Source organism: Orcinus orca, chromosome 13 (assembly GCF_937001465.1).
Source record: "Orcinus orca chromosome 13, mOrcOrc1.1, whole genome shotgun sequence".
NCBI classification, from domain to species: domain Eukaryota; kingdom Metazoa; phylum Chordata; class Mammalia; order Artiodactyla; family Delphinidae; genus Orcinus; species Orcinus orca.
Window position 1 is genome coordinate 33,126,402 of NC_064571.1, and position 19,650 is coordinate 33,146,051.

General features: G+C 37.9%; 1 protein-coding gene and 1 long non-coding RNA gene across 5 annotated transcripts in view; both read left to right on the forward strand.

Annotated features, from left to right (window-relative positions):
• GFPT1 (glutamine--fructose-6-phosphate transaminase 1) overlaps nt 1-19,650 on the forward strand; it is a 75,227-nt gene that overhangs the window by 38,500 nt on the left and 17,077 nt on the right. For all 4 annotated transcript variants that reach the window (XM_049696404.1, XM_004277023.3, XM_049696405.1 and 1 more), the window contains 6 exons: nt 1,012-1,117; nt 2,887-3,050; nt 3,971-4,066; nt 8,722-8,819; nt 10,639-10,759; nt 11,399-11,556. In XM_049696404.1, the coding sequence (XP_049552361.1) occupies nt 1,012-1,117; nt 2,887-3,050; nt 3,971-4,066; nt 8,722-8,819; nt 10,639-10,759; nt 11,399-11,556 (743 nt within the window). The remainder of the gene's footprint in view (nt 1-1,011; nt 1,118-2,886; nt 3,051-3,970; nt 4,067-8,721; nt 8,820-10,638; nt 10,760-11,398; nt 11,557-19,650) is intronic.
• LOC125960920 (uncharacterized) lies at nt 11,577-18,370 on the forward strand. Its single transcript, XR_007471108.1, has 2 exons — nt 11,577-11,743; nt 11,798-18,370. It is a non-coding gene; the product is annotated as an uncharacterized LOC125960920 (long non-coding RNA).

Consider the following 19,650-nt stretch of genomic DNA (forward strand, 5'->3'; position numbering starts at 1 on the left):
ATTTTAGAGGATGGACACAATATGAGTTTTTACAAGTATATTTATGGTATCCTCTGGCCATTGTATCCATTGGTTACAAGGTCCACTATGTCCTGATCTTAGAGAAAGGTGCTTTTTTGTCTCTGTGACATTTATATAGCCTTCAGTTAATAGTATTTTCTGTATTTGGCAAATTCGTCAAACTTCATTATGCCTTCTGGTTTTGACTTCAGTTGTGAATAAGCAGAGGGGAAAAAAGTTCTTCATCAATAGCTTGACAAATTAAGTAGAAATGCCAGAATTCTAAAGTGCTAGAATTAAAAGATATTATCATTGCAAAAGGACTATACTTTATCCTGACATGAAAGTAATGTAAGAAAATCCAATTTTAAGAAAGGAGAGGTTCTGGGTTTATAGTTCCAGTCCTTAGCAGTAGCTGCCATGTATGATATACCATGGTTAGAGACTTATAAGTATCTTTGTTTTGTTTTTAGATCAGAATTAGTGTAGCCTGAACTTTGACTTGTTATGCTGACTTACTGTTAAAATCTAGAGAAGTTTTGTTAGGAGATAATAAAAATATGCCACTAGGCTTCATTTTATTTTTCACTGCACAGTTTTGATATTTTTAATGTAACTTTAATGATAAGTTTAAGTATACAAACTTATATGTATTAATTTCATTAAGTTTTGTATGAAGTTAAATTAAAATTAGGCTATACATACATTAAAAAAAAGACTTAGTGACATTAATTATTTGCCTTTTACTTGGAAAAGAAATATTACATTAAAGAACGTATAGCACAGCACTGTATCTGCCACGCTGTCTTTAATAGTTGCTCTTTCACTCTATGCCCGTTGTTCTTGTTGGCTTATTGCATGGAGATAGGGTGATCTACCTGGCATTGAAAAGTTGCTGGAATTATTTTGCATTGCTATGGTTTTTTGTTGATTTTGTAGAAAATTATGTATATTTATATATCAGCCATGGTTTTCTGCATGTGTGCTGATTCTGTTAACTCTATAATATAGGGAAAGATAAGAAAGGAAGCTGTAATCTCTCTCGTGTGGACAGCACAACTTGCCTTTTCCCCGTTGAAGAAAAAGCAGTGGAGTATTACTTTGCTTCTGATGCGAGGTGAGCTTCCTTGGTTGATTCAGAGAGAATTCTTAGTAAAACTGCTCGTGCTACAAGAAACCAAGAGGTCACTTTGTATATATATCTAGTCATGCTGTAGAGGAGAACTTTGTTAATTAAGGATGTGAAGGTGACCTTTTTGGAGATGGTGTTCTAGAACGTTTTTGCTCTCAATTCAAAGTATGTAGGTCAGTGTACAAAGGAGATAAGTCCTTGAGACTTGTTCCAGTGTATTTACTCTGAGCTCGTGTTTTTTTTTTTTTCCTCTTTTTTTAAGAGCCTTAACCCAGGTTTTATAGGAAGGAGAGATTTTAGATTGGAGAGTAGAATGGCTTAGGAGCATACCAATTATAGTATAATTGCTAATCTATATTGTAGTTTTAATCCAACGTGGACATATCTTTTTAATTCAGAAGTAATTGGCAGCAAAATCACTTTTATATAGGAAATAGTATTAGACTAGGACATTTTGAGAGAAAATGCAGTGGGGATGCTTAGAGGCATTTATAAATGAAATACGAATAGTAATGAGGATAAAATGGAATCACTCAAATCGCCAACAGCTATTTGAATCATTCATTGTGCCTGAAAGTAAGGGGATCTAAAAATGTATGATCATGCAGTTCACGACTGCAGGGGATGTATTATCTCAGTGAGAAAACAAGCTTCAGTGTTTTCTAAATTTTACAGGTGTGTAGGGTATGTAGTCGGTGTTGAGATGTGTCATTGCTGTTGTTAGGTAGGTTTGTTACAGAGTTGACAGTTTTGGCTTAAATAATCTGGAAGTTGCAGAAGTGTCTCGGCCTCTTTTCATTCACTCATGCGTTCGTATTGAACACTTCCAGCAAAGCCATGTGCTCGGCTCAGGAGATAATGGCGGGTAAGAATAAAAATATTACTTGTCCTTAAGGAGCTCTTCCTTAATGGGAGAGACACATTTTAGTGAGTGGTCACCAAGTATAGAATTCCAGCTGTGACACGAACTACAGAAGGCTTATTATAACAGGGTGACTTGACCCTCCTATGGGTGCATTTCTTTAAGGGAATGGTGCTTGAACTGAGAGTTAAGGAGATATTAGGAGTTAATTAGGTAAGGAGGTGGAGGGAAGAACAGTTATTCTCTGCAGATGGATCAGCCTGTGAGATCTTGGGCTGGGTGTGAGTGTGGCTGGAATAGGGAGAGGAAGTTTGGTGGGAGACAAGGCCAGAGAAAGAGGTAGGGGTCATGGTAAAGGCATTTTGCTGTTTTCCTAAGAGCTAAAGGGAAGCTGTTGAGCGGTGTGTTGGTGAGGGAGAAATCTTGATTAGGGTTGTCTTTTGATGTCCATTTTGGCAGAAAAGGAGAGTGGATGAGGGAGGTTAGAGGGAATGTGGGTGGAAGTTGGGAGGTACCTGCAGTAGTTCAGCCAAGGGCTGATGGTAGCTTGAACTGGTTTGTGGTGGTGGACACAGAGAGAAGCTTTGGGAACTATTTAGGAGTTATGATTAGACGACTGGTGATAGGTAGGATGAGGAGGAAATAAGCATGCTTTCTCATCTGATCTCATCAAATTGGTTGCCATACAGAGTTCCTTTTCTTCATTGTCTGCAGTGACCACCCCCCTCCTCCATTTCCCTGTAGGGAATGGCATTGATAACCAGAAAGTTATCAGAGATATTGCAGGTTGATAGACTTTGTATTTAAACTTGGTCCTTTTGTCCTAATGATAGTTGTGTTTATAATAATCATCCTAGATTATTGATTGTACTGTCTCCTTGAACATTTTTAGTGCTGTCATAGAACACACCAATCGTGTCATCTTTCTCGAGGATGATGATGTCGCTGCAGTGGTGGATGGCCGTCTTTCTATCCATCGAATTAAACGGACTGCGGGAGATCACCCTGGACGAGCTGTGCAGACCCTCCAGATGGAACTCCAGCAGATCATGAAGGGTGAACCTTTCTATCCTGTTACACCTTGGTGTCCTCAATGGAAAGGATATTTTCTCCTTCCTGACCTGGTGTAGGAATCTGATAATACAGATTAGTGAAGGGATAACCCCAGAAAGGGGGATGATTCTTTGGAGAAATTATCTGCTGTTTTGACAATACTTCTTCAAACGAATTCGTGGTTTCTTGTTTCTCACATGAAAAAAGAAATCAATTATTTAAGTGGTACTTGATGTTTTAAGATACTTTATAAACATAGTTTGTGTTCTATTCTTTGTTCCTCTCTTATTCTCTGTGTGCTTCAGTTTTCTCATATATGAAATGGGGATAATAGGATTTACCTCACTAAGGTTGTTTTGGGGATTAAGCCCTTACAACAGTGTCTGACATGCTTAGTGAGCTCTATATGATGTTTGCTACTATTAACTATTATGATTATGGTGATTGTGGTTTTTATTGTCCTTTCTGATGGGGTTGTGGTGAAAAACAAGCTAACATTTATTGCATAATGGCTATATGTCAAGTCTTTTCTATATTAATCCACACTACCACGCTATGAAATAGCTGCTAGAACAGATCATTTTACAGGTTAAGGAATTTCCCAGAGCTGCTTAGCTATTAAAAGATAGAATCATGATTTAAACCTAGATCTGACTCTAAAACTTAAGCTTTTCCCACTCCCCTGTTTTTCTATAATTGCATATTTTAGGTATGAAGTTAATAAAAGTATTTTTCCTCCTTGTTCATTTTTCTTCCCATTGGGTAAAATGTCATATATGAATATTGTTCTCTACTGCATGACCTTTCGTTTCATTTCATTTACTAAGATTATATTAAAGGAGATAGACTTTTAGTTGAATACAAATTTCTTATCCTTTGGCTTGTTAATTTTTGTTTTAATGATACAATTTATATTACTTTAGGCAACTTCAGTTCATTTATGCAGAAGGAAATTTTTGAGCAGCCAGAGTCAGTTGTGAACACAATGAGAGGAAGAGTCAACTTTGATGACTATACTGGTAATTACATGTGAATTATGTTATTATTTCAAAGTCTCTCATGGGGGTTGACGTTGACAGCCTTATAGGGTTCATTGTCCTTTGTAGAATAGCTATGGCTGCCAGCCATCAGTGGAGCCCAGTCCTCTTTTAAAAGTCCTTCCGTGTGTGATTCCACTGATATGAGGTGTATCTAGGTTAGTCAGATTTGTAGAGACAGAAGGTAGATTAGTGGTCACCAGGGGCTGGGGAGAGGGGGAAATGGGGAGTTAGTGTTTAACGTGTATAGAGCTTCAGTTTGGGACGATGCCAAAGTTCTGAGATGGGTGATGGTCATGATTGCACAACAATGTGAATGTGCTTAATACCACTGAATTGTACACGTACAAATAGTTACAACGGTAAATTTTATGTTATGTATATTTTACCACCATAAAAAATAAGGGAATAATAATAATGGTTGCCAGGAGCTGAAGGGACAGGGGAGTGGAGAGTGACTGCTAATGGATACGGGTGTTTTGGAGGTGATGAAAGTCTAAAGTTAGATAGTGGTAATGGTTGCACAACTCTGAAATACTAAACACCACAATCATACACTTTCAAAGGGTGAATTTTATGGTAAGTGACATACCTCTAAAATGGTTATGAAAAATATAAAAAATGCCTAGGAAGTCACATTTGAAAATTGTTGTCAGTTATGGGACTATTAAGGTGATTTTCCTGGAGAAAAAAAAAAGTCCTTCAGTGTACCATTAAGAACATTTAACTTCTTTTCACTACAAAAATCTTTTATTGGGCACCTACTATGTACCAGGGACTGTTCTGAACACTGTGAATTCTCAGAAGAATGGGACCTGGTCCCCTTGTTGGGAAGCTTGCTGTATCTGTTCAGCCTAGGTTTTCTCGCTCAGTTTATAAATGAGTGAAGTGTGAACTTCCCAGAGGTTTTCCAGGTGTTTGCCTAATGCCTTATGGGATAACCTAACCTGTACCTTCCTGCCTGTTTAAGGTGGGGTGACAGTGCAGCTCTGGTCTTACTTCTGGAAGTTCTCTCTAGACCTTGTGTCACAGGAGTTTCTGCACCTTGGTGGGATGAGCTTGAGATTGACTTTCTGTGGTCATAGGATATCCATAAACTATCGCTAAATCACATTTTTGGAACATTCTTCATGACCAGTTTAATAAACAGTTTAACAAACAAGCTTTGGGCTAAACTTCTCAGTGTTAGGAATCAGTTTTGGAGAAATTATATCTGGTATGCAACAATCTTTTCCTGAATTTGTGTGTTATACATATAATATTAAGTGCCTTCTCTTTTATGTCACGTCCTGCTAACTGATAGAGAATGATTCTCTGAATAAATGCGGTTTTTGTATACTTTTCTTTTCTGGAGGCATCAGACTCTTTCTCAGCAGGAGAGATTTGTTGAAGGCTGAATTATAAGTTGAACATCTGGTGAACATGGTGTGTGGAGCACCATGCTGAACGTATCAGGGACTGTAGGAAAGTTGTCTCTGCTGCGGTCTCCTCCTTGAGGTTCTTGGAAGGGGGGTGAATACATAATTAACTATTTAAAGAAAGGTAAAATATGATAAATGACATTAGAAACACAGTTTAATGTTGAAATGTTTAAAGTTTAGTGTTCAATTTAGAGGAAGTAGAGAATGAATCTGTTTGTGGACAGGGGGCCAGGGAGGGCTCCATGAAGTAGGCAGGTGGTGCTTTAAAGGATTTGGAAGGTTTGAGTAGGTAAAGATGGATGGGAGCATTGCAGTTGGGTAGAATGCATTTGCTAAGAGGAGATAGTAGAAAACCATCAGAAATTTGTTTGTGAAATAATATGTAGTCCAGTTTGCCTGCCACCTCTAGTACTTGAAGAGGAATAGAGAGCAGTAAGTCTAGGGAAAAAGGTGAGAGGCACTGCCCAGGAGGGCCGTGAATGCATTGTTTAGTGTGAAGGGCACCTCCCTTTGTAGAAATTGCAGAACTGTTAGGAGACTTAAGAGCCAGGGGTGATGGAGCTTTACTGAAGTGACCTGGGTACCAGTCTCCAATGTGCATTGGAGGAGCAAGAGGCCGAGATGCAGTCGCCAGTAAGGATGTTGTCCCATCTGGGGTAAAGCAATGGGGAATGGGAGGGCAGCGGAGGCTGGGAGAGAAACAGGAGCTCCAGAGCAGGACCTGTTATCTGCTGGTGTGGGAGAGGGGGTTGTGGAAGGTGGTTGAAGTGGAAGAACGGGGAGAGTAGCAGTAAATACTGTTATGGTATGGAATGGAAATAAGATTAGGAAAAAGTTTTGTTTTATAAGGGAAAAGAAGGAGATAAACTTTGAAAAGTCATGATTTTAAAAAGCACTTTTATCTATGGTATGTGTCCCTCATAAAAGTTCTATAATATAAACAGGATAGCCGTTATCTTTTTTTGTTGTTAAGATAAGGAATTTGAGGCTCTGTCAGTTTGCGGTCTGGCCAGAGGTCACACTGCCAGTCATTTATGGAGCCAGACTAGCCTCCAGTGTTCAGTGGTGTTCACGCTCCATCCCACCCCTTTCCTCCAGACACTCCTGCTGTAGTAGTGGTCTCCCTTACCAAAAGTAGGAGCCTCTCCAAAGCATCAATTCAGACCATGGGCGACTCCTTCCAGAACTATCCCAAACACCCCTCGGCCATCAGGGAATTTGCTAGGACTAATTTTAGGGAAACGCTTGTGACCAGCTAATCTCACTGTCTAACCTCCCTGTCCTTCTTGATTATCATCTGAAATATAAGTCTCTCTGATAGTCTGTCTACTTTATACTTAGTCATCTCCAAACTGATGTGCCTTTGCATGACTCCCTACCAAGCCTCTTAATGTTGTTTCCTTTTCCCTCAAGTCTTTTCAATACATGCCGAGGTCTGAGGCAGAGGTACACGAAAAGGAACAGCAAGAATGCCAGTCTGGCTGGGGTGGCCTGGGTGAGAGAAGTGCTAGGAGATTAGGTCAGAGTGAAGCAGGAGGCAGGGCTTGTGGCCGCTTGAAGGCCATGTAAGGAGTTTGGACTTCATTCCAAAGTTACTTGGGAAGCCAGTGAAGCTTTTCGTTGTTTTATTTTCTACTTAACTAGTTTCTTTTTTTTTTTGCGGTACGCGGGCCTCTCACTGTTGTGGCCTCTCCCACTGTGGAGCACAGGCTCTGGACGCACAGGCTCAGCGGCCATGGCTCACGGGCCCAGCCACTCCGTGGCATGTGGGATCTTCCCGGACCGGGGCACGAACCCATGTCCCCTGCATCGGCAGGCGGACTCTCAACCACTGCGCCACCAGGGAAGCCCCCATAACTAGTTTCTTAAAATAGAGAAATATAATCGGCCCTCTCAGTATTGAAATTTAAAAGGAATAGCGTAAATTATTCAAAAATATAAAAAGCAAAACATATATGTTGGTTCCATTTTGTAACTAGTTAAGGTAGAAGAAAAGAGTGGAGGAGATAAAGAGCAGGGGCAGAGTAGACAGACCGACGGTGGGTCAGATGGAGAAGGATGCTGCCCACGGGCATGCTCATTGCTCTCATCAGCCAGACGCTGAACTGTTGGGTAGCCACACAGTGCCTTGGACAGTATATTCCCTTGGTAGGTGCTCAGAATATTAGTTGAACAATTGAATGAATGTTGGATGAAAATTTCTCACAGGTAGAAAACTCGCCATGTGTAGAAGGACCCATAGACAAGGCACCCTTAGCAGAACATGTACGTGGCTGTAGAGACAGAAAGAGGACAGACTCATTGGAGGGTTCTGTGATCAGATTTATGTTTTTAAAGAATCCCTCTAAAAGATCATCCTGGCCGTGTGTGGAGAACAGGCTCTGGGAGGTAGAGAATAGAAGTTAGGAGGGTACGGCTCTTGTCCAGGGGAGGGATGTTGGACTTGGCTGATGGTGTTAGAGGTACAGTGTGAAGGTGGGGCTCACAGGACTTGCTTGTGCAGTCGCTGTTGAGCAACCGAGGATGGATGACCCTGCCGTTAGGTGAATGGGGTGGCATTGACTGAGATGGGAAAGACTGAGAGGAGAGTGGTTTATATTGTGTTCAGTGCACTGTTCTGGGCATGTAATGGAGATGAACACAAGCAAGACAATTTTTTTCCCAAGCAGGCTTACTGAGATATAATTAGGTATAATAAAATTGACTGTTCTTAATGTATAATTCAGCGAGTTTTGACCAACTTCCACAACATGGTCATAATCCTGAACAACCTGTACAACAATCAGGAGTTAGCACAGATCCTTCACTGGAAAAATTTCCCCAAGCCCCTTTGTGGTCAGCCCTTTCCCCACCTCCAGCCGCCAGCATCTACCCATCTATTGTCCGTGTCCCTATAGTTCTGCCTTTAAGATACCTTTTAATCTGAAGAGAGGAATGTAAAAATGACCAAACAAGGTAGGATGTGGTAGATACTGTAGTTGTGTAGGTGTATCAGGGGGTGAGGAAGGTTAATTACAAGTTGGGGGTGGCCAGTTAAGTTCAGACTTACTTCGTTTACATTTCAAAACGAGAGAGAACTGTGCTTCCTAAGAGGAATATGAGTGCTTTAAAACAGCAGTGTTGTTTCCCAGATTGGCATTGGCCACTCATGAAAAGCGAATACCTGTTTCATATGGTTCTTTCCTAAATAATTATATCCACAAACTTTTATTTCAGTGAATTTGGGCGGTTTGAAGGATCACATTAAGGAGATCCAGAGGTGTCGGCGTTTGATTCTTATCGCTTGTGGAACAAGTTATCATGCTGGTGTAGCAGTAAGTGGCTTCTTAAAATTTTAGTTGTGTCATTTTGGGTATTAGAAGATACCTGCAGATAAACAGTATCTCCAGTAACACACCATGTAAAACTATTTTTTGTTAAAACATCGTGTTTTGTTTTCATGTTGTGATGGCAAAAATCAGGAAGGTTGGGGAGAGAATTTTAATAGCTACTTGGAATTATTTACCAATGGATCATCTGCTTTAGAAAGGTCCTTAGATATACAGGTAGACCGCCTGCAACTAACTTCATGAAAGGCAAAGAGTGGAAACGTTCTTATGCCATCCTGGCCTTGCAGTTCACAGCGCATGCCTACTTCTGTTAGAGCCGTCACTGGGTTTTGTGTATCACTGTTCACTTGCCCCAGACAGATGGCTGTGTGAACCTCAACAGGATTTTACTAGGTAGGCACATGTCTGCAAAGAAAGGAAGTCTTCTTTCTGATAGACTTTGTTCTTTAAATTGTTATTTTGGAAGCTGAAATTCTGTATCAAAGATGTGTGTTGGTTGTCAATATAGAAGCCTAGGAATTTAACAGTGTTTTAGTCCAATAAATCAGATCCACGTGTAGTTTCCCTTATAAAGAGACAGGCTATGTGCTGTTGATGTCAACTCCTGTAAGTACAGAAAACCCTTACACACTCAGTTTCTACTTTTAGGATTGATTTCCAAAGTTCATGACAGTAATTTTTTTATTTGCTGGGGCATAAATATTAATTATCTACACTCGTGGGAGCCATTCATTTGAGGAGTGAGTGAAACTAGCTGGTCACTCAACCCTTGCATCTCAATAGGCTTTCTTCTTCTTAAAGCACCCCCTTCTCCCTCCCCTCCCCACCCCCCGCCCCAAATTACATGGTCCTAAAAAGGAAAATCTGTGCAATTTTGAAGGGAAGAGTTGTTAGAAAGTGATCGTTTTGAGCACTGGGAAAAAAAAAAAGAATGAATGAAAGACATTAGTGTAAATTACGGGATTGCCTGATTTAGTGGTGGCTTAGATCTATTATTGAATGAGCCCTCTATTCAGAAATACAAAATTTGACTAAATGTTTCATCCAATGCTAAGCCTGAATTGTGGGGCATAAATTATATATATGCTGTGTTAGAATTCTCTAATTTGAGAAGATGGAAGGGTTTTGTTTTGTTTTGGGGTTTCTGGTGGATGCTGAGACTACTGTAGTTAACAAACAAATATTAGAAATCCTGTGTGGTTTAGCATACAAAATAGTGTCCCTGAATTAATTCTAGCTAGGTTATCTATCCCCTACTCCACCCTCCATTCTACAGAGTTTGAAAGTATTGAGCTTTCTTAAACAAGATTTTTAAAGTATATTGACTTTTTTTGAGAAACAGCATTCTTTATGAATACCTAGTATTTCTGAAATGTTTAATTTCATTCACTGTTTATGATACATCTGTTATTATCTCATTTGAAATTCTCAGTGATTTGGTATTATATGAATTGTCATTTAAAGACTAGGAATTGGGAAGTTAGAGTTAATATACAAGCTAACTCAGAACAGTGCTTTTTCCACTTCTCAAAACATTTTATACATGCATTTATTTATACATGCATTGATAATTGTCTAAAGAGACTTGTGCTAAAATATCAACAGTGCTTATCTCCTGGGTGGTGGGATTTTGGTTATTTTATTTTTTTATGCTTTAATCTCTGTTGTTTGTATTTTCTAACATTGCATTATGTATCATTTTTATAATCAGAAAAAGTGAAAACTATACATTGAGTCTGAGGAAGTCCAGTGAAAAAGAGTATTTGATGTAAAGTTGTATGACCAAGTCATCTTTTCTCTGCAGACACGTCAAGTTCTTGAAGAGCTGACTGAGTTGCCTGTTATGGTGGAGCTAGCCAGTGATTTCCTGGATAGAAACACCCCAGTTTTTCGAGATGATGTTTGCTTTTTCATTAGTCAGTCAGGTATGCTAATTTTAAAGACTTAAAGAAAAGGAAAGCCATTCTTTCTAACAACTATAGCATATGTTGGCAAAACTGATATTTAAAGATAAACTGGTTATTGCAGATAACTTGACAAATATAGGTTTATTTTGATGTTATGGAATTCTTAATGAGTTAGTAAAAACACATTTTATACTCAGAAGAGCTGAATTTTTAAAGACAAAGAAGGAAAGACGATCCTAAGAAGTCGGATCCTATTATTAAAAGTTTTACAAATGTATTCTTTTAAGTACGTGTTTTAAATTTTATTTAAAACAAATGAGGGGAAAAGGGAGGGAGCTATGAATTGGGAATTTGGGATTAACAGATACACACTACTATATATAAAATAAACAACAAGGACCTACTGTATAGCACAGGGAACTATACTCAGTATCTTGTAATAACGTGTAATGGAAAAGAATCTGAAAAAAATATATATGTATAACTGAATCACTTTGATGTACAACTGAAACACTGTAAATCAACTATACTTCAGTTAAAAAATAATAATAAAACAAATGATATTGTTGAAAGAGTAGTCAGTTTTCTCTTTTTGCATCTAAAAAACAGCATATGTTGACTGCTCTGTGTGTTACTTTTGTCTTCCTTTTTACCCAGGCGAGACAGCAGATACCCTGATGGGTCTTCGGTACTGCAAGGAGAGAGGAGCTTTAACTGTCGGGATCACAAACACAGTTGGCAGTTCCATATCAAGAGAGACAGACTGTGGAGTTCACATCAATGCTGGGCCCGAGATCGGGGTGGCCAGCACAAAGGTAAGTTCTTGACTTAGTTCTCATGTGATTATTTACATAATCATAGTGTTGGTGAAACAGACTAATCTGTATCTTGTATTTCATTTCTTAGCACTTATAGAATTCATATTGTTTACTAATCGTAATTATCGTAAGCCTTGAGCGTCAGTAATAGATAAAACACTTGTTGTCCCCCTTCCTCACACTCGTCAGTAATAGATAAAACACTTGTTGTCCCCCTTCCTCACACTCATCTGAAGAGTTTAAAAGGGACAAGCGTATATAATGTAAAGTTCATTTTGCAAACGTCTCTTCTGACCATCCGCATTCAACACTTATATTTCTCCTGCTGTGTGGGGTGGGATATGTGGTAAGTATAATGCCCCCTCTTAATTAAGTATAGTAGGGAATTAGAAAAATAACAAATTAGAAACACCCAGCTTAAGTCTAATAATTTTTGACATTTTTATTTACAGGTTTATACTATCCTAATAAATGTGCCAAAATATACACACTGCCTTTGAAGTTTGTAAAGAGGAGTACACTTTTGGTATAAAATTTGGCTATTTAAAAAAATAAATGGAGTATTATATGAGAGTATCTGTTTCTCTTTAGATATACATCTGTGGAGATTTAAAAGCACCTTCATTTTCATTTTTAAGGCCTAGTGAGACTACTTTCCTCTTTGAAATTGGGATATGCATAAATTTAGTACCAGTAATAAAAATAGGAATCTTAGAAAGTTGTATAAATGCAAAAGATGTTCTCCACAAATATGTTACTCTTTATAGTTTCAAAATTTCAGTTTCTTGTCTTTTTCTGCCTAAGTCTAATATTTGTTACTGATTGTTGAATAAGATGCTTAGGTTTTGGTGGATTTGAGTTTAATTAAGGGAAGATGATGTTAACATATACAAACCACATTTGGTTCTTTTTCCATTTAAAGAACCTCATGGGGAATTTTTTTGTGGAAAAGTTATAATTCTTAAGTAAAAACTCTGAGTGAGGTTTTTGTTTCTTGGTTACTTTGATATTGCTAACACTATAATTTACAGAAAACCGAAGCCTGAATTTTCTCCATGTGGTGATTAAAACATGTAAGATATTTGTGCTTGGGTTTCCATTCTCTGCCTGAATGAATAAACAGCTGCCCTCAGCAGCAGCTTGTGGATTCTTGGAACAGTGTCCAGACAGACAGCTTGGATCAGGGATTAGAATCCCAGACCCTTCATTCAAACGCATTTGAAGCAAGGGCTTCAGTGTGGCATGTATGGGATGCGGGATCATACCAGTGAATGGAGGCTATTGACTTATCTTTTTATTGAATGTTTCTTGATCTGTGAGCTACCAGGGGACATGCAGTTTTTTTGATTTCTAATTGTATCATTCATGAAAACTTAAATTTTCCTCAATGTTTTATTATAATATTCAAACATACAGCAGAATTAAAAGAACTTTACATGAGTACCTGTATACCCATCACCTAGATTCTGCCATTAACCTTTTTTCTGCAGCTTTATTGAGGTATGATCTTCATACCATAGTGTTCACCAATTTTAAGTGTATATGGTTTTAGTAAATTTGGCTGTTTATCACCACAGTCCAATTTTAGAAGACTTAATCACCTGAAAAAGTTCCTTTGTCCCCCTCTCCAGTCAATTCCCACTCCTACCCCTCTGCCTCAGCCTCAGGCAAGTATTGCTTTCTCTTGCTATATTATTTCATTTTCTAGAAATTCTTATAAATGGAATTGTGTAATACATGTCTTTTGTATCTAGCTTCCTCCATGTAACAGGACGTTTTGAGATTTTCTCATGTGTTATTTGTATCAATAGTTTGTTTTTTCTCTGTAAGTCCTTTTCTAAAATCTTTTTGTTTTGAAATAACTGTAGATTTATAGGAAGTTGCAAAGATAGTAGAGAAGTCCATGTACTCTTTACCCAGGTTCTTCCAATGGTTACATCTTGTATAGGAAAAGAAGCATCTTTTTATAGTATATACTGTAATTCTTTAAAAAAATGGCTCCCTGAAAAATTTTAGTATTATGGCAGCTTAGTCTTAGTTTAAATTTTCTTGGATTCTAAAGTAATTTTGTTTTCCTTAACTGCCATAGACATTCTGGGCTTGGAGTTATTTAAAAGTTTGGGGGTGTTTAGTTATAGATCATTTCTGAATGGCAAGTATAAGTTTATATGTTAATGGGTGACGAAAGAAATTCTAATTGATCCTGATCCCTGGGCTCCATGATAGGGCTAGCATAAGAATTCTATAATCTTGATGATTAATTCCCAACTTTGCCTGAAAAACTGTCAAGGTTAGAGAGATATTATTAAATTTCTCAGAATGTTTGACCGTAGATAATTTGATATTTCTGTAGAAATCGATGGGTATGACTGTGCAGACTCAGTAATTCTTGTATGTTATTGCAGGTGTTTAGAAGTTCACCACAGTACTGACTTTTGTTGATTTTTAAAAAAAAATAAACCAGTATAACTTTTATTTTTGGCTGAATAAAAAGTAAAACCAAGTTGAAAAGTTCAGAGTCAGCATTGTCCTGGTAAATTCTTTCAAACCTCAGTAATTCTAAATGTGAGGTGTAGCTTATTTTTTTCATAATTGGTTGCCTGGTGTGTATTGATGAAATGAAAAACATGAAATTGGAAATTAAGCTGAATGCAATAGAAAAAATATGTGCATTAAAGTTACTCTGTTTAATATTTGCTTTTAAAAACCAGTGCTGAGATGTTTTAAGTCCAAACAAAGAAGCATACTCTGTAGAATAACATTTTTATTTATGGGCTGGAGGAACCAGAATACTCATTATCTGATCATTTTGGATTGGAAACAATTTAGGTATCCCAGGAGTCCAAGATATTGGGTCTCTCCCTCTGTCCTGATAGTATATATTTTGTGATTAATTGGTTTATTGAAAAGTAAATCAGTAGAAAGAAGTAGACTGGGAAGGACTGGAACTTAGAATACAGGTATGATTGTTAGATTGGAGGCAAGGGACTGAAAATCCACTTTAGTGCTAAGGGAAAAAAAATCCCAGTCTGCCAGTGGAACACATAGGAGGACAGGGACAGGTAGCTGTGGAGGAATGTATGAGCACCTGGTAGCTGGGAGGTGCAGCAAGAGGAAACAGGGAATCTAATTTAACTATTGGGAAGGTAAGGAGCATTAGCAGACTGTGATTTTATTGTACAGGAGGCTCATTATCCACATTATGACAGGAAAGTATTCACTCATGACGTGATCCCTTATCCAGAGAAGAGTAGTAGAAATTCAGCATATAATCTATAAAAAAAACCCAAGATGAATTATTAAAGTTAAAATTATTCATAGCACTGTAGCTGACAATATCACAGTAATCCTAGTGATTAATAATAAAAATGTAAATAAAAACCTCAAATGCCTGGAACATAAAAACGTTTCTTTAAATAACTTGAGTTAGAACCATATCAGAATTGCCATTTAAAAAGACTTATTAGAAAAAATAACTATAATGAACAATATGGGTAAAAATTTAGATAGTGTGGCCAGAGTGATAGAAGTAGGTTCATAGCATTAAATGCTTCAAAAAGAAAATGAACTGAGTATTGAACTCAAAAAGGTAGAAGAAGGAAACCCAATGAAGCAGAAGGAGGCAAATAATAGAGAAAAATGGATGAGTGAACAGCAAAATAGAAAGCTTCAGGACCTTAACAGCCTTAGCTGTTCTTCTGGAACCTTCCTAGGATTTTATCTGTATTACTGCAAAGCAAAAAAGGTGCCCTTAGAATCCTTCTCAACATAATGTTTCACTGTGACAACCAGTAGGTAAGGATTGACTCTATATGAAACATATTTGCTATCCCTATTCTAGAAGTTCTATCCAGTTTAGTAAGAAAAATTAAAACAGCAGGAAAGGAGGAAACAAATTCTTATTTGCAATTGATATGATTGACTACCTGTAGAACTTAAGAAAATCAAGTCAGAAACTTCTTAGAATGGATAAAAATTCATGTAAGGTGCTTTATAGAAAACATATATAAAATAGAAGACAGAGTAGTGAAAATCACTGATGCTGAACAGAAAAAAGAAAAGAAGAATGAAAAGAAATGAGGACAGTTTGAGAGACCTCTGCGATAACATCAAGTGTACTAATATTCACAGTATAGGGGTTCTAGAAGGAGAAGAGAGAGAGAAAGGGGCAGAGAACATATCTGAAGACATAATAGCTGAAAACTTCCCTAACTTGGAAAAGAAATAGACATCCAAATCCAGGAGGCCCAGAGAGTCCCATACAGGACTTACCCAAAGAGGAAAGCACCAAGACACATTGCAATTAAAATGACAAAAATTAAAGAGAAAGAGAGACTGTTAAAAGCATCAAGGGAAAAGCAAGAGATAACATACAAGGGAACTCCCATAAGGCTGTCAGCTGACCTTTAGCAGAAACCCTGCAGGCCAGAAGGGAGTGGCATGTTTTATTTAAAGCAATGAAAGGGAAAACCCTATACCCAAGAATACTCTAACCCAGGGGTCCCCAACGCCTGGGCTGTGGAATGGTGCTGGGCTGTGGAACGGTGCCAGTCCATGGCCTGTTAGGAACCGGCCACACAGCAGGAGGTGAGTGGCGGGCAAGTGAGCGAAGATTCATCTGCTGTTCCCATTGCTCCCCATCACTCACATTACTGCCTGAACCATCCCCCCCATCACTTGCATTACCTCCTGAACCCTCCCACATCCCCCACCCCCGACCGTGGAAAAACTGTCTTCCATGAAACCGGTCCCTGGTGCCAAAAAGGTTGGGGACCGCTGCTCTAACCAACAAGGCTCTTGTTCAGATTTGTGGGAGAGATCAAAAGCTTTACAGAGAAGCAAAGGCTAAAAGAGTTCAGCACCACCAAACCAGCTCTACAAGAAATGTTCAGGAAATTCCTCTAAGCGAAAAAGAAATGGCTGCAACTAGAAACATGAAAATGATGAAATGAAAAAGCTCATCAATAAAGGCAAACATACAGTAAAAGTAGGAAGTCATCCACCCACAAAGCTAGTAGAATGGTTAAAGACAAAGCAGTAAAATCATATATGTCCACAATAAGCAGTTAAGGGATGCACAATACAGTTAAATGTAAAATATATCAAAAACAGTAATCATGAGAGGAGGAGAGTACAAATGCATGCATTTGAAATTAAGAGACCAGCAACTTAAAACAATCACACACACACATATATATACATATTGCTATATAAAAACTTCACGGTAACCACAAACCAAAAATCTATAATAGATATAAACCAAAAAAGGCAAAAGGAATCCAAACAACACTAAAGATAGTCGTCAGATCACAAGAGAACAAAACAAGAAAAAAGGAAAAAAAAAAAAAGACCTACAAAACAACCCCCAAACAAGTAACAAAATGGCAATAGCATACATATCATTAATTACCTTAGATGTAAATGGACTCAGTGCTCTAATCAAAAGAGAGAGTGGCTGAATGGATACAAAAGCAAGACCCATATATATGCTGCCTATAAGAGACTCACTTCAGATCTAAAGACACACACAGACTGAAAATGAGGGAATGAGAAAAGGAATTCCATGCAAATGGAAATCAAAAGAAAGCTGGGGTAACAATACTTATATCAGACAAGATAGATTTTAAAGACTGTTACAAGAGACAAAGGAGGACACTACATAATGATCAAGGGATTAGTCCAAGAAGAAGATTAAACGATTGTAAATATATATGTACCCAGCATTGGAGCACCTAAATACATAAAGCAAATACTAACCGACATAAAGGGAGAAATCAACAGTAACACAATAGTAGTAGGGGACTTTAACACCCCACTTACGTCAGTGGACCAGTCATCCAGACAGAAAATCAACAAGGAAACACTGGCCTTAAATGACACATTACACCAGAGGGACATAATTGATATGTGTAGAGCATTCCATCCCAAAGCAGCAGAGTACACGTTCTTTTTATGTGCACATGGTACATTCTCCAGGATAGATCACATGCTAGGCCACAAAACAAGACTTGGTAAATTTAGGAAAATTAAAATCATATCAAGGGACCTCCCTGGTGACGCAGTGGTTAAGGATCTCCCTGCCAATGCAGGGGACACGGGTTGGATCCCTGCTCCAGGAAGATTCCACATGCTGTGGAGCAACTAAGTTCGTGTGCCACAACTACTGAGCCTATGCTCTAGAGCATGCAAGCCACACCTACTGAGCCCACGTGCCTAGAGTCCGTGCTCTACAACAAGAGAAGCCACCACAATGAGAAGCCTGTGCACCGCAGCGAAGAGTAGACCCCGCAACTAGAGAAAGCCTGCACGCAGCAGCAAAGACCCAACGCAACCAAAAATAAATTTAAAAAGAAATTAAAATCATATCAAGCATCTTTTCTGACCACGATGCTATGAGACTAGAAGTCAACTACAAGGAAAAAACTGCAGAAAACACAAATGAGGAGGCTAAACAACATGGTACTAAACAACCAGTGGATCACTGAAGAAATCAAAGAGGAAATGAAAAAATACCTAGAGAAAAATGCAAACAAAAACATGATGATCCAAAACCTTTGGGACGCAGCAAAAGCAGTTCTAAGTGGGAAGTTTATGGTGATACCTCAGGTATAAGGTATTCCTCAGAATACCTCAGGAAATAAGAAAAAATCTCATATAAATAACCTAACCTTACACCTAAACAAACTGGAGAAAGAAAAAGCCCAAAGTTAGTAGAAGGAAAGAAAGCATAAAGATCAGAGAAGAAATAAAATAGAGACTAAAAAAATAATAGAAGAGATCAATGAAACTAAAAACTGGTTCTTTGAAAAGATAAACAAAATTGATAAACCTTTAGCCAGACTCATCAAGAGAAAAAGAGAGAGGGCACAAATCAGTAAAATCAGAAATGAAAAAGGAGAAGTTACAACCAACATTACAGAAGTACAGAAGATCGTAAGAGACTACTACAAACAACTATATGCCAATAAAATGGACAACCTAGAAGAAATGGACAGATTCTTTGAAGATGTATAATCTCCCAAGACTGAGCCAGGAAGAAATAGAAAATTTGGATAGACCAATTATCAGTAATGAAATTGAACCAGTAATTTTAAAATTCCAAGTAAACAAAAATCTAGGACCAGTGGCTTCACAGGTGAATTCTACCAAACATTTAGAAAAGAGTTAACACCTGTCCTTGTCAAAATATTCCAAAAAATTGCAGAGGAAGGAACACTGTCAAACTCATTCTGTTAGGCTGACATCACCCTGATACCAAAACCACACAAAGATATCACAAAGAGAAAACTACAGGCCAGTATCACTGAAAAACATAGATGCAGAAATCTTCAACAAAATATTAGCAAACCAAACTCAATGATACATTAAAAGGATCATACACCAGGATCAAGTGGGATTTATCCCAGGGATGCAAGAGTTTTTCAGTATCCAGAAGTCAATCATTGTGATACATCACATTAACAAATTGAAGAATAAAAACCAAGTGATCATCTCAATAGATGCAGAAAAAGCTTTTGGCAAAATTCAACATCCATTTATGATAAAACCTCTCTAGAAAGTGGGCATAGAGAGAACCTACCTCAACATAATAAAGGTCATATTATGACAAACCTACAGCTAACATCATACTCGGTGAAAACCTGAGAACATTTCCTCTAAGATCAAGAACAAGACAAGGATGCCTGCTGTCAACACTTTTATTCAACATAGTATTGAAGTCCTAGCCACGCAATCAGACAAGAGAAAGAAAGACTATAAATTGGAAAGAAAGAAGTAAAACTGTCACTGTTTTTGCAGATGACATGATACTATACATAGAAACTCCTGAAGACGCCACCAGAAAACTACTAGAGCTTTACAGTGAATTCGGTAAAGTTGCAGGATACAAAATTAATATACAGAAACCTGTTGCATTTCTATACACTAACAATGAACTATCAGAAAGAGAAATTAAGGAAATAATTCCATTTACCATCGCTTCAAAAAGAATAAGATGCCTAGGAATAAATATACCTAAGGAGTTACAAGACCTGTACTTTGAAAACTATAAGACACTGATGAAAGAAATTGAAGACAACGCAGATAGAAACA